The sequence below is a fragment of the Arachis hypogaea genome, chromosome 13, assembly GCF_003086295.3.
Source record: "Arachis hypogaea cultivar Tifrunner chromosome 13, arahy.Tifrunner.gnm2.J5K5, whole genome shotgun sequence".
NCBI classification, from domain to species: domain Eukaryota; kingdom Viridiplantae; phylum Streptophyta; class Magnoliopsida; order Fabales; family Fabaceae; genus Arachis; species Arachis hypogaea.
Genome location: NC_092048.1, coordinates 3,359,181 through 3,374,506, shown reverse-complemented (window position 1 = coordinate 3,374,506; position 15,326 = coordinate 3,359,181). Strand labels below are relative to the sequence as shown.

The window sequence follows — 15,326 nt, the reverse complement described above, 5'->3', positions numbered from 1 at the left end:
ACGAATACTTGAATTATTGTATCTGATTTCTGAATTCTTAGGAAAATATTAATAATCAATCGGGCAACAACTGTTAATTGGGGTCAGATATTTGATGAGGGACCGGAGAGAATGGTTGACATTAGCACGACTAAGAAATGGTCAATTTTATTATTACTTTCCAAATTTTAAGTACCATTTTAATTTTAAATTAAGTATTACAAATTTATAGCTAATTTTATTAGATATTATCTATGATGCACAGACACTGATACGGACACGACATGACATGGGATATACCAATACGCGAATTTTAAAAATTTTATAAGACACAAAATACGCATACATATAAAATATAAAATATTTTTTAGATAAAACAAAATGATATTTTGATATTTTATTTTAATAAATAATAATATATACTATTTCTAAATTTATTTTAAAAATACATGTTAAGAATAATATTGGACCTGCCGGCAAGTGATGGTATTTAGGTGTATCTAAACGTATCCGAAAATTTTTTTTTATTAAGACATGGTTGAACACAGCAACGCGTGTCGAACGAATGTCGATGAATGTCGTATCCAAAATATGTCCGCATGTTGAACACTCACACACAAAACTCAGCAAAGTCTCAATACTTCATACCATATTATACATTATTTGTTTGATACATTGGTAGATATAAGGCATGGATGCGCCAAAAACAGTATACAATTATTACACAAAAAATTTTTTCATAATGTATTGAGTAAATTGAATTGAAATTTTTCTATAACTTAATATTAATGTGATCAATTTTTTATGTACATAGTATCCCATCAATAAAAATATATCAATATCATTTTAGTTTTCCATTAAAATCCTTTCTCCTTATTATTGAGGTAATGATTAGTCGATTTAAGTGTAGTTAAATTTGCCTCTATAAAGCTAAAAAACTAAACATACATTAAAATCAATTTCTTATGAATTCATATTATTTCAAAAATTTTACACTATTTGTCCAATTAAATATCAGTTATATGATTTTTGATATAGTGGATAATCAAAATACTAATGTAATAATACATCTATAAAATCAACCTCAGAGTATACAACTGATAGCAAGATTATTTTGGTAGGAGTGTACTGTAGAATATGAAGGGTATAAGTGTCCAATCAAGCATTTCACTATTTTGGAATGCTCAATTATATCTGTTCAGTACAATGTACTTTGTACATCAAAACCTTTAGTTCAAGATAAAGTTGGCAACTTCTGCAAAGTTGTGTTTAAATAAGAGTGAAAAATAGCATTGCTTGATACAAGAAATTTACTATACTTGAGGTGGTCAAAAAATTCTATGCGTAAACAAACTCATTATGACTTGATACATGATAGAGGTCAATGACGTGGTTTGATCTATGTAGTCGACCAAGCTTTGTTGTTGTTGATGCTGCTGCTGCTCGACACAAGAAATTTCAAGTTGATTTTTTGGGCACATCAGCATCTTCTTGACTTTTGGAATCTTCTTTCTTTTCCATTACTTGTTGAACACCTTCTTGGTAACCTACTATGAAGCTTTTAAGAGCATCTCTGTATGCAGAAGCTCTGGTCATGTACACGCGCTGCAAGGCAGGTCTGAGAGTCTCCATTCCACCTCTGGCGGCTACAGCTGAATGTTTTCCAGTAAAAGATCCATGTGTTTTGTGAAAATCACCATCTCAAACTCATTCTTCAAATCAATGGCAGAAAGCTACCGAAAACAGCAGTTTCAAATTTGCACAAATAGCAAGAACAGAGAGTTCTAATGCTGAATCAATGGCAAGGGATGGCTCACTCAGCAGCATCATTGATTACTATAACTAATCTCTCTTGGTATATTATTAGGCTTCTAAGCTCTATGTAGTTTACCTTTCTGCGATAACTCATTAATTTACAAGAAGAGATAATATATATATATAGTATAAATAATTCACTCAATCACACATTTACACAAGCTAGAAACTAGTATGTAACTGTAATCTTAGTTTTGGAAAGCTATCAGATTCCAAACAAGATAATGATGTTAATATAAACTTGGGAAAGAAAGAGATGGTACCAAGATCCTCCAGTGTTGAAGGCTCTCTTCCTTTAGCAGGTTTCTTTTCATCATTGGGTTCTTCGATCATTTCATCCTTCTTATAATGTGCTGGCCGAAGATCAGGACCAATGTCGCGAACCCAGCTTGCGGCATAAAGCCTAGCAGCTCTCTTTAAAACCTGAAGATTGAATGTTACAGTGCAACTAGTAAGTTACCAACGGCCAAGTTTCACCAGTTCAATTAACTCTAGTCTATAGTATGGTTCTCCAAAATTGCATCTTTGTCTACTCAAAACATTAATAACATTAACTAAAAGGAAAAATCATGAGCCCACTGCATGATTAAAAAACAATGTACCGAATTGAGATAAATGCAAAAGGTTTCCACAAGTGTACCACGGAATCACGTGTTTCAGTGGTTTCAGTCAATGATCTCAGTCATAAAATATATATATATTTGAAATCAATGGCTAAAACCATTGGAATACCTGATTCCATGATACACTTGAAAGTTTCCAACAGTAATATAAACAAAATTACCCAAATACGCTGGTCCCAGGTCAATTTGCGACGCTTTTTAATGTTAGGAGGGTCAGGCAAAGACGATGGGAAAGCAATCTCTTTGAGATCATAGCGTATGTAATCATAGATTTTCCTACAAACAACCCTCGCTTTCATCTTGCATCTGCAAATCGAAGAATGGAGTTCACACTACACATGAGAAGAAATTGAATAAAATTTTGACTGAAATTCTTATGTTTGAAATAAATTAGCATGTATGTAATTGAATTCAATAACAATGTTTAGAATATCTGCAAAAATGAATTGAATCCATCATTAACAATTAACAATATCAATGAGAGACACAGGCCAACTCCTATTGCATACAAGCTAAATAACCTGCAAATGGAAACTGAAACAACAAGAACGTTTGACTATTATTGCATAATTAAAATCCTAAATTTAGAATCTAATTAATAAATCAGGCAATCATGTTTATCTAAAATTTAAAAACCTAAATCAAGTAATTATTATTACAGAAAATTAAAAAGATGACGGCACAGGAACCAGGGGCGAGCAGATGAATCTGCGAACGAGAAACCACGAGTCCATGACGAGACGCGCGCCGAAATGTGTGAGCAGAGCTGCTTCTGCTTGTGTGTGAACTGTGAAGTGTGTTTTGTGCAAGAATGAGGCACTAACACAGTGAGAGGAATAAAAACTACGTCGTTTTCTGTTTTTGTTTCTTTATTTTTTATAACTTAATATTAGCGTGATCTTTTTTTTTTAATATATCAATTTTATTTTAGTTTAGATCCTTTCTCCTTATTGTGGCTCATTTTTTGGATAAAACCATAGTTATCAGAACCGAACCGGTAATCAACCCGGTCATATGACTGAGTCACCGGTTCAACTGATGGGTCACTGATTCACCAACCGGTCATAATTAAAAAATATAAAATTATATAAATAAAATTAAAATAATGTCTTAAAATTTAAAATGCAAGTCTTTACAAACATTAATAATCTAATATCAATTTTTAAACATAACTAATTTGTCACAATATATGCACATCATAGTGATTTTTTCTTATTTTTCCACAATTTGTTTATAATGACCCCAAACAGGATCAGTCTTCCCTCTATTATTGTAAACTCTTTTAGTGGTAAGATCAGGAGTTGCTGATGATGCTTGTTCTTGAGATGGTGGTGTTTCTCATGGTGTTTGAGATGAAGACATTTTTAAAATTCTAGCAAAAGAAATAAAAGATTTTCAGCAACCAATTTGTTTACCTAAGTGAGTTTTAAGCATCACAGTAACAACCACCAAAGTATTCAATTCAAACATTATCCAGCAACAAAATTCAAGTATTCAACTCGAACATTATCCAGCAACAACAAAATTCAGCAAGTATTCAACTCAGTCTCAAACATTATCCAGCAAGAAAAAATTTATCTCAGGTTATCCAGCAAAGTATTCAACTCAAACGCTATCCACTTATCCAGCAACAAAAAGATTATCTCAGGTTCAGCAACAACTCTAAACTCTAAAGATTAACCAGATTCAATAACAATTCTAACTCAAATTTTCTCAAGTTCAAGTTCAAGTGTTCAACAACTCTAAAATCAAATACAACAGCAACATTAACCAGATTCAATAACAATTCTAAGTTTCTAACTCAAATTTTCTCAAGTTCAACAACTCTAAAACCAAATACAACAGCAACAATAACCAGACCCAATAACAATTCTAAGTTTCTAACTCAAATTCTCCCCAGTTCAATAACTCTAAAACCAAATACAACAGCAACAAGCCAACAACCACCAGATTCAACAACAATTCTAGTGAAAGAACAGAGTAGAAAACTTGAACTTGAAGGGAGCTCACCTGATTGACTGGTCAGAACACCGCGACTGGCGCGACACAAGATGACGACTGACGATGACCACCACCCGAGGGAGCAGTTGCTGCTTGACTGGTTCCGTCTGCTTCTGCCGCCGACGAACCGAACGCAGGGGCACGGCACCACGACGACGACCAAGGTGAGGGGACGAGGTGAGAGACTGAGAGCGCGACGAAGTGAGGCTGTGAGAGACAGAGAGTGATGACTATCGAGGTAAGGGGAGAGGCCGTAAGCCAGTGAGTGAGGGACTACTGACTACTGAGTGCCGAGCTCGAGAGATGGAGAGAGGCAGAGAGCATAGAGAGGGTTCCACTCAGTCTCAGATTTGGGCAATAGGGTTTCATTGAAAGGGAAGGGGGGAGGGGGAAATAGATTTTCTAAATTTTTTTAACAATTGAAGGAGTAAAGTGTGATCTCCCATTATTAATTTTATAAATGGGACTAAAAATAAATATGAAAGAGAGAGCAATAAAAAATTAGAGATCATATTTACAAGGATCCATTTCCAAAAGGGGCGTTTGAAACAACGTCGTTTAGGCAAGGTTGCGAGAACCGAACCGGTCAATGAACCGATCAAGTGACTGGTTCAATGGTTCAATGGTCTAACCGGGGTCGGACTGGGATCGAACCGGTTTAATTAAATATACATTAAAATTATTAAATATTTCAATTCAATATTTTTAAACTAATTTTAATTCAATTACAAATTTCAAATATAAGAAAAATTCAATTCTATTCAATTACAAAATATAATCGTAACACAACAAAGTTCAATTCAATTACAAATTCCTAAATTAGCCGAATATAAGACCGCCAAATTATATAATCATATTTTTTTGGAATTCTAATCAATTAGTTTAATCAACATGTTCTCATTTCAGAATCCAAACTAATCTAAAACACATCAACAACAAAAGTAATTGAATGAGCTCGAAGAGTGTGAGACAGAGTTACCTAAAATTAAATTCAGAACCAATTCAACATTCAGCAAATTGAATTCAGAATCCATACTCAGAATCACATCAACATTCAACAAATTAAATAATCCAATTTCAAATTCTGAATACAGAATCAGCTCAGAGAGCTCGAAGGGTGAGACAGAGTTACCTAAAATGAAATTCAGAAACAATTCAACATTCAGCAAATTGAATTCAGAATCCATACTCAGAATCACATCAACATTCAACAAATTAAATAATCCAATTTCAAATTCAGAATACAGAATCAGCTCAGCATCTTCAAAAATTGGAAAAGAGATGAACGACGATGACAAAATGAGCTCGGAGAGTGTGACACAGAGTTACCTATTGACTCCACCAAATTGCTGGCATTCCATAAGCCCTATTCTATTGAATTATAAGTATAGTTTACCGTGACAGGGCGCAAATAGCTTGTCTTCAATTCAATAATCCTAGCAGGTTTGGTTTAACATTCAACAAATCAAACAAATAATCCAGTTTCAAACTCAGAACAGAGACTCAGCTCAGAATCTTCAAAATTAGTTGGAAAAAAGATGAATGGCGAAGACAGAATGAGCTTGGAGAGTGTGAGACAGAGTTACCTAAAATCAGAGGAGAAGAGAAGGGGCGACAGCCAAAACGGCGAGGGAGCAGCAACGACCCACGGCGAGGAGTGGAGCAACGACGACCCACGGCGAGGAGTGGAGCAACGACGACCCACGGCGAGGAGTGGAGCAACAATGACCCACGGCGAGGAGCGAAGAAGCAGCGACGGCGAGAGAGCTCGAAGAGGGACCTTGAGCTTGGACAAAGACAAAGAGAGAGATAGAGAGAGAGAGCGCTTGAAGACGACAACCACGGTCTGTCCCGCCGGCGGCCAAGGAGAGGAGATCAATGATGGAGAAGGTGGTGGCTAGGGCTTCTAGTGGGTGTTTGCTGTGGTAGGGTTCAATTTGGGATTTTGGTGAAGAGTGAGAGAGAAGGGAGAGGGGGTCCGTTTTGCTTCTGAGTCTGGGCTTTTCCTTTTTTTTCTTTTTTTTTTTTTTAAAGGATCAAAACGACGCCGTTTTTACTCTTAATAGAAAACCGGCTCTCTAAAAAACCGGTCTGGTTCACCAGTTAACCACCAGTTTGACCGATTTTTTACCCTTTTTGCAGGCCAATTTTACATATCAACCGGATCGGCCAGATGATCGGTTTTTGGTTAATCCGGTCGACCGGCCAATCCGATCCGGTTTTCAGAACCTTACGTTTAGATATTAGAAAAAAAATAAATAAATAAACGTGATCCGAATTGAGTCAAATTAACCGGTCGAATCAACATATCAGTGCAAATCGGGTTCGACCAGCCCAATGTGCAGTCGGTTCAACAAGTTGTTCAGTTTGACTAGGTGACTGAGTGACTGGGTTTCCAGTCGAACCGACCAGGATCGAGCCAGGTTTGATAACTATGGGTAAACCACCTCTACAAGCCAAAGAGAGATGAATATTACGGAAATCCCTCAAATCAAAATTTGTTACGTGTATGTCCCAGAGCATATTTTTATATAAATCGAATTGATTCAATTCGATTTAGGCATACAAGTAGTAAATCGAATTGATCAAATTCAAATTATTAGGGATAAAGGTAAATCAACCTTGATAAATTAGGCTCCAATATTGAAAAAAAAAAGGTTCCCTTATTAAAAAAAGTTCCCATAAACACGGTTTTTTAACCATTTTCGTGGGTTACACCAATTAGACTCCAATATTAAAAAAAAGTTCCTTTATTATTGTGGATAAAGATTAGTCCATTTTAAGTGTAGTTATATATCCATTTTCCTCTATAAAGCTAGAATATTAAATATACATTAAAATTAATTTCTTATAAATTCATATAATTCTAAAAGTTTTACACATCTAATTACATATTGTCTTATATGATTTTTGATATAGTGAATAATCAAAATACTAATGTAATAATACATCTATAAAACAAACCTCATAGTGTATACAATTGATAGCAAGGTTCATCAACGATTTAATGGACATTTTGATAAGAGTGTAGAATATAAAGAGTAGAAATAAGGGCTCAATCTATTGTTCTGAATTTCCTTTATAATCATATACTTGTATGTGTAGAAATGGTTGGTACAAAAATACCATCATGATAATAACAGTTCATATGGTTGCACCGAAATGTCTAAATGGTTAAAATAAAGAGAGAGCCCCCTACCAAGACTTAAGAATGATGTATTCAATGAAATACTCATACTTAGTGTATAAAATATATATTAATAATTATGTATTTATATATAAATATATATTATTTAACTCATATTTAATGTATAATTTATATTTTAATATATATTTTATACATTTAAAAATTTGTTGAGAATATATATATGTGCTTTGCTTTTATTTAAGTTTTAATCAAGAAGAATAATGTTAATATGTTTTGCAGTGTATGTAAAAGAATTCAGTAAAAATTCATAATAAAACATTAGGTGGATTATTATTGCATTGTAGTCAGTCGTGTCAAATAAAATTTGACATTTTGATCATGTAAAATAGAATGTAACTCATTCCATAAGATGTAGACATAAATATGAGTATTTAATATATGAAATATATATAGTTGCATTGAAAGCAATTTAAATAAAAAATAATATAATAATGAATCGAGGTTGAATTGAAAGATGGGTCCTACCTTGTTGGCTTGTTGCAAATTTGTTCTTCTGCTCTCTTTGCTTTTGTCTTACAGTAAAAAAAAAAAAAAGTGTAAATCACTAAATCGAATACATTTCATTCAATTTACTTGGTGATACAAAACCAAGTAAATCAAATTTACTTGTCAATTTATTATGAAAGTTTCATCTCTCTCACTAAATCAAATTTGATTGTTTCGATTTAGTATAAAGTGTAAATCGAATTCAATTGAATCAATTTATGTATATTGATATAATTCGACTTAACTAAATTCGATTTACATATAATTATTTAGGATAGACATGTAACCAATTTGAATTTAGAACATCTATGTAATTTTGATCTTCAAACAATTTATTGAAGTGAATTACCCTAGTTTATTGGAATAATCTTTAAAGTTATGTCTACCTCAAAAATAAGGAATTTCTTATAGTTTTGTTTGCCAAACAAAACAATGTGGGGGATTTGTGTTATTCAAGGAGCATGCCCCTACATACAATCGTTATATATATATATATATATAATGTACTGTGCATAATTGGAATATGTCCATGTGCGTCATGTTAACTTAGAGTCAATGACTGAAATGAGTGTGGCTGCATGTAGTAGTGTCTCTGAAAATTGAAATCGCTCTATCTTGTACCACCTTTAAGTAGTTTATGACTATGAATTGGATACATTCTTCTTAAGTAAGACAACTTAGGGGTAAAAATGGAATAATATTTTTATGTATGAGCTTCATGTGTGATTTACATTACTAACGAAAACTAAGGAAGATATGCAATTGTTTTGAAAGATTAGTACCAAACATCATCACAAACTGCTTTGATTGAATAAAATAATGGCTTTTGGAATTCAATTAAAGGAATTGGAGCCACCAAAGAACTCTCCTTGTTTCAATTTATATACAACATGGCATCCTCCTTCATAAGACCAAAGGTACTTAAATACCTCATTGAAAATCAAGGCTTCAAAGAAACTGATTTGGAAGCATCTAGATGGTTAAGGCGACATGTCCCTAAAAGGAACTCCGGAAGCTCTTCCGGCGTATTCCCCTTAACAACACATAAAAGACAGTAGTCAATATCGTATTCTGAGCCGACATATCATCCATCCACCATTGGCCAGGTGTAGGTCCTTGCCAATCGTGAACGAATGGTATGTTGACAATACATAAATACATTCAATAACACTCTTCTAGAGGAAATGGTGACAATTCAAAATAAAAAGGAACATGATTGTTATTTATACCTGTATTAGAAAGGCCATTTCAATAACTAGATGATTGAGGTATCCAAGGACAAGACTTACAACACCTCTTGCAACAGTTGACGATCCAATATCAACCCCAAGCTGAAAATAGATGTCATCATTTCAACATCAGCATTCTTTCAAATCATTGTAAGATGATTGAGAGTTTAACATGTGATGCATGCATACCACAAAAGTTCCAATCATTCACTTCCTTTCAACTTATTTTAAGGTTTTCTTCATGGACCACATAAATGCAAAGAAAGAGAGAACCTTTTAATACTCTAAATATTTATCTTCATTCCATTGGTCTAATTATTAGTTCAAAATTTACCTCCAAATAGTTCTTCCCTTGGAAATAGTTAATTTCCAATGCTTGACCAATTAAGCATGCCTTCTTTCCCACACTTTGTTTTACTATCCATGAACCCTGAAACATGATTTGTGACACATTCAACATTTCAAATAACGCGCAAAGGAGAAGAAAACATAAGTTTGGCTGTGGATGAAAATTATAACCACTGGGGATCAGAGATTCTAATATATATATATAGAACCAGCGATGACTTCTACCAACCTTGGATATGTATGGTATGAGTTTAAATCTTGAATTTCGGTAGGTATCATCACTCTTGATAAAACTCTCAAGCAAAGGGGTATCTTCCACAGGTGTAGTCATCATGTAATATAGTGCTAGGTTATATGTAGTTGCACCTGGAACCTGGTCCGTATAAACAATCAAATTAGTGTTAATTATGTCAAGTTTTAAGTAAGAACAACATAAACAGATGAATATTAACCAACCTGAATGTTTACAATGAAGAAGAACTCGGGCCCACCCCTTGCTGCATATTTCTGTATCATCAGTTGATTTTTCTCAGTCAATATGTTAATCATAAGTTGAAAATGCATTGCCTGAATATTATCAACATTTGGAACCGAAAATCATTAGAAAAATAACGGACCTGCACAATGCTCTCTGGTCGGCCACCAAGATCATCTTCTCTTTTATCAGATCTCAGCCAGTCTGCAGCAACCATTTGCATCAAGGTTCCCTTTGCCTTAACCTAGTAATTGATTACCCCCATAAAGGAATAAATTTGTACAAACAAATATAAGCCATAACTGACTGGCACATGAAATGATACAAATGCACTAAAAGAATGGAATAAAACAGAACATTCATAAGCAGCAGTGGATCCTTTTTGAATGACATAATTAAAGTACCTTTTTTTCCCTTTTTGTCCCTATATTTATCTAAGTGAAATGAACATTTTTCACGTATACCTTCTGGCGGTCTTCGAGGTAATTTGCCCCACGAATCAGGAAAGTGGAAGGATCTGCTTCTGCCCAGCTGCAAGGTAATGTACAAGAGGAATCTTTTGGAAGAGTTGATCCATAGGAGCATAAGGTACTTTCTTCTCTGACCATTTCGTGTAAGTCCACATAACCCTTCTTCTGAACTGCATTGTATGGTGCCTAATATTGTTAGCTATAGAAGAATAAAATCATGGATAATCTTGATATGTCATACATATTATATTAATCACCTGCAAGATCATGCAATTTTTTCACAAAATTAGCAGCTGTTGACAACTTAGGTTGACGGAAGTCCTGAAACAATCAAATTCACAGGAGAAAAATGCCAAGTTTAGCGTAGTTTTCCAACTAAAAGTACAAGACAAGTGCACTACATGCATTATAAGGGTTATAGACTTATAGCTAAAATATGCCAGAGGACAGCATGACTTGAGAGTGTTGGTGAATATACTTATTGCAAGCATCTGATGAGTCATAAAGAGGTGATAACATGCTAAATTTCTAGACTATAATATCAAACAGCTTTTTACCGGAGACTTCTTGTGACTACAATCAGGCATCCATCCATTTTCCGACTCGTCACTGTCTGATGGTTCTGGAACATCAAAAAACTCATCATCAGCATCATTTAGGCTAACAAGGGTTGCATGCTCTGATTGTGTTTGATCTACTACTCCATCTGAGATATGTTGGGCATTCTCATCTACTGCCTGCCTTTGGCTATCAGAGTTGACATCTCCTTCCTTCAAACTAAGCCCGATGCTTCTTGTCAACTCTCCAGATGAACTATCAGATGAACGACAATTCCCACGTCTAGCTTTAAATAACTCCCGCAATGCTATAAGAACATGCAAAATATAGATAGTCGTAATCTTTGACTGTAATATAATACTGTCTAACAACATAAAAAATACATGTTGGCAAATGGCATATAACATTCATGTCATTAATATAAAGTTATCAATAGAAAAGAATTTAAAAAAAATAATAAGAGATTACCAGCAACTCTCTCAAGCATACGAATGGTCATGGAATGTGTTGATGAAGGCTTAAGATAGGATTTCCAGAACTTCCAATCAATGGCAAGCATATGTTTTACGACTGATTGTTTTCCATTGCTCACTGGTGATATAACATAACCTCCACCTACAAAAGAACGCATGTGGTCACCATCATAACTTTTTTTAGTTAGCTGTCTTTCTAGCAAAACGTAGGCACCAATGAACAATGACACTGACATACATAGAGAAACATTCAAGAATAAGTGAACTATTTTAGTTTAGAAGAAGACCAAGACCAAGGAACGTCATAATTTCAAGTAGTAACATTAAGCAATATGCCTAATTTATCTAGAGATACAGTGCAGAAAAAGCTGATAGCATGAGCTAGAAATGTTCATATTCTAAAGTTTAAGCATACATTACTTTTAAGCCATGCCCGTACACAGCCTTTCTGTGGCCGACACTTCTTGTGATACACAGAATGGTAAAGAATAACTGTGTCAAGAAAAACCAAATGTAGTTAGTTTCAATAGAATCTGTGTGTATTTTCAGCCAGTTTCTTCTATATATGACTCTATTACCATAGGTTCCATCATCTTCTCTCCTCCAATAACGCTGCAACAAGAAATCTCTTGGTTTTGATCCCCTGTAAAGCAGGACATGCAATGTTTAAACTTCTGCTAGGAAAGACAGGTACGATATAATGCCTTGAAACAAGTAGTGATACATAATCAGCATTCAAGGCTTCATGTTTGAATCTTACCAAGGCAACCAATCCCTATACAGCTCTTTGTGAATGATGTCAGTGTGACCATCTACGTGCTCAACCACACTGCCTTTGTAGAAACAGAAATCCCATCTGCGAGTCAATAAATAATAGGCATAGAAACAAACTCAATAATACCATAATGCAAATGGCAACAGTAATCGTGGCTTATAAAATTACACTTTTTAAAAGGCTCTGACCTATCCGATTACAATTCTTATTTGAAGACAATGAATCTTTATTTAATGTTGTGGCCTAGATTTTCAAACAAAGCATCCAATAAGAAGATATGTGCTTCCTAAAGGAAAATGAGAACAACATAAAAAGTCTACTATAAGAATGCCATGTGAACTTAATGGACTTACGCTGATCTTGAAGGACCAAGTGACATAAGAGTCTGGAAAATGGCTTCGGAACTTCCATCAACCACACCAACAGCCATTATTGCAGGGTGATCATCCCACTTCTGATGATGTGACCATATGCAAAAAATTCAAATTCAACCATAAATATTGTTTGAATGATATAAAAGGAATCTCACAGGGATAGAACGTCAGCAGAGAGGGTTCTCATTAGAATATCACATGCTTATTATGTCAATGAATCAGCAGCGAAGCAAGCTCAAATTCATCACACAGAACCAATCATGAATTAATCATTGATTACTATAGGGTTAACATTTCATCCGTATTTTTCTATCTTCTGAACACTATATTTTTTTGAACAGAAATCCTACCAACCTTCCCACGTGAATCCCTTTCTTTTGCTTCCTTGAATAGTCGCAATCCTACATTACATTTACACCCACAAAAAATGTATGTGCAGATTTTAGATCTTTAGAAAGAAACAATTTTCTTTTTGAAACAGAACAGACTTAAATCCTTACCATTTTGGCAACCAAAGATTGTCCAAGATGAAGGAGCAATGACATCAGATGAACCAATCGTCCAATCTACAGAGCCAGAGTGAGTCGTATTGGACAACCCACATAATCTGCAAGCATAGCATGAGAAAAATTATCAAGGGCATGGAGGAAACAGCACTAGTGATCTTTAATCAGACAAATTAAAAACTTTCATTCATAAAGAACAATGCATGGTAGATGAAAATTTAAGCTGCTAGACCTAAATGAGTGCCATCTTCTCTTAGAACTAGCTACAACATTATCTCGTGTACGAGGAGCACCCTGCACAGTGAACACACAGTTCATAGCAACAGTTTCTTCGTTGAATATGAAATAAAACTAAAACACCCTAAAAATCCATTCAAGTTGTAGGCATACCTTTAAAGAAGATTCTTGAATGGAGTGAATCCACCTTGCTGCTTCTTCAGGACAGCTTGCTCCTAACTATAATCAATTGTTAACATTCACACTTCATAATTTTACATTGTACCAAACTCTCAAATAATAAAAATGCCAGTAATAGCAAAAAGGCCTCAAGTTTCTTAAGCATGATAACTAGTTAAAAACCACCAGAGCAGCTCTTTATCATGGGCTTGACTTGTACCTACTGCTACTAGTCTACTACCTACAACATAATTCGTACAATAGTGATGTGAGTATATCTATGGTTACACACATATTTTTTATCCAAAAAAAAAAAAAAAACAATCCATCATACTAAGTATAGCTAATTGGATTGAACAATGTCATTGTGACTGATCATAACTAAATCAATAGATAAAAATGCTTTTCAGTGGATGAGGTTCACTCTTCTTATTGGACTAATCCCCAATTTAACTTTTAGTTTTTGCATTCTTTAGACCTACCCAGGAATCAGCTAATATGGCTGCCTAACATCGAAGATCTTGGCATCCACTCAACCAACCCAATGCTTGTGGATCCACCTGATCTAGATAGTTCTAAAAAAAATGAATGAAAAGAAAGTGATGAAAATGTGAAGAAGTCACCTTTAGTTGATTGCTGTGATTGGAAGTGCTGTAAAGGGTGAACATGAAAAACACCTGAAGGAAGAAAAATAAAAATTGGTGAAAACAATGAAGGATGATGAAAAATGAGATCAGAGTAAAAAAATTATGATAATGATAAGAAAAGGAAGTTACTTTTCTGTTAATGGTTTCTCTGCCATTATCAAGGACCCGAATGGTGGAGTCAAGAACAGCACTTCTGAGAGGAAGAAGGTGGTGGTGGTTGTTGTTGTTGCGAGAAAGTGAAGGAGGGTACTTGTAACTTCGAAGATGGTGACCCTTTAGCACGAAGTAGCGCTTTCTCGAGAACTGAAGCCCCAAACGGTTGGATTGTATGAGGTATAACCACCCTTCCATTATCATTGGTTTTGTTCCACCATCACCAACACTTGCAGTTGCAGTTTCTCTGCTACCCATTTTGTCGAACACCTTGAGTTCAAGAAGAGAAAACAATTGCACCAACACCAACCACCACCTTAAAATTTCGTAGGTGGTTGTGTTTTGTGTTGAAGGTGGAGGGATTTATGTAACTACTAACGTTTGAAGGTACATTGGAATCGCAGAAGAGAACAATGCATGGAGTCAATCAATCATATGTACTTGGTTCTCTCTCGTCATATAAATAAACAAATAAATAAAAATTAAGGAATCAGATGCAAAAAAAAAAAAATGTAAAGTAACAACTAGTAATTTCAATGTCTAATTAACTCTTTCAAATAAAATCACTCTTAGATCTTCTATAATAGCAAATGATAAATGTATTTCTAATAATTTATTATGTAAAACTTAAAATAGAGAGCAATTGAAAATGATAATATAAAAATTTGGAAGATTTTTTTTAAATAGCATTATTTTTATGTTCATATGATAATAATAGAATACATATTTTAAATAATAAAATATATGAATAATTTTATTTTATTTTGTATTATTTATTGACAAAAAAGACATAATATATTTCTTTTTTTA

The 15,326-nt window shown here is 34.2% G+C and overlaps 2 protein-coding genes across 9 annotated transcripts; both read right to left on the bottom strand.

Moving 5' to 3' along the window:
- Positions 1-1,091: 1,091 nt before the first annotated feature.
- LOC112736496 (uncharacterized) lies at positions 1,092-6,419 on the bottom strand. Of its 7 annotated transcripts, XM_072211029.1 has the most exons (7): positions 6,005-6,375; positions 5,748-5,854; positions 5,398-5,550; positions 4,428-4,625; positions 2,579-2,723; positions 2,058-2,217; positions 1,092-1,631 (listed from the first exon to the last, which is right to left on the bottom strand). In XM_072211029.1, exons 5-7 carry the CDS (start codon positions 2,714-2,716, stop codon positions 1,438-1,440), a joined length of 492 nt encoding a protein of 163 aa, XP_072067130.1. In that variant the 5' UTR covers positions 2,717-2,723; positions 4,428-4,625; positions 5,398-5,550; positions 5,748-5,854; positions 6,005-6,375; the 3' UTR covers positions 1,092-1,437. The 7 variants fall into 7 exon arrangements, with proteins under 7 accessions (XP_072067130.1, XP_025641765.1, XP_025641771.1 ...); XM_025785980.3 differs by lacking the exon at positions 5,398-5,550; XM_025785986.3 differs by lacking the exons at positions 5,398-5,550; positions 5,748-5,854 and having other exon boundaries at positions 6,005-6,398.
- A 1,454-nt stretch (positions 6,420-7,873) lies between these two features.
- LOC112736495 (protein ENHANCED DISEASE RESISTANCE 2) lies at positions 7,874-15,068 on the bottom strand. Of its 2 annotated transcripts, XM_072211027.1 has the most exons (21): positions 14,493-15,042; positions 14,340-14,393; positions 13,711-13,776; positions 13,553-13,614; positions 13,315-13,421; positions 13,169-13,215; positions 12,794-12,894; positions 12,426-12,521; positions 12,244-12,308; positions 12,086-12,157; positions 11,661-11,807; positions 11,192-11,499; positions 10,892-10,955; positions 10,629-10,804; positions 10,307-10,408; positions 10,146-10,196; positions 9,919-10,062; positions 9,676-9,771; positions 9,342-9,443; positions 9,042-9,145; positions 7,874-8,138 (listed from the first exon to the last, which is right to left on the bottom strand). In XM_072211027.1, exons 1-20 carry the CDS (start codon positions 14,772-14,774, stop codon positions 9,053-9,055), a joined length of 2,235 nt encoding a protein of 744 aa, XP_072067128.1. In that variant the 5' UTR covers positions 14,775-15,042; the 3' UTR covers positions 7,874-8,138; positions 9,042-9,052. The 2 variants fall into 2 exon arrangements, with proteins under 2 accessions (XP_072067128.1, XP_025641762.1); XM_025785977.3 differs by lacking the exon at positions 7,874-8,138 and having other exon boundaries at positions 8,797-9,145; positions 14,493-15,068.
- Between the last annotated feature and the right edge of the window lie 258 nt (positions 15,069-15,326).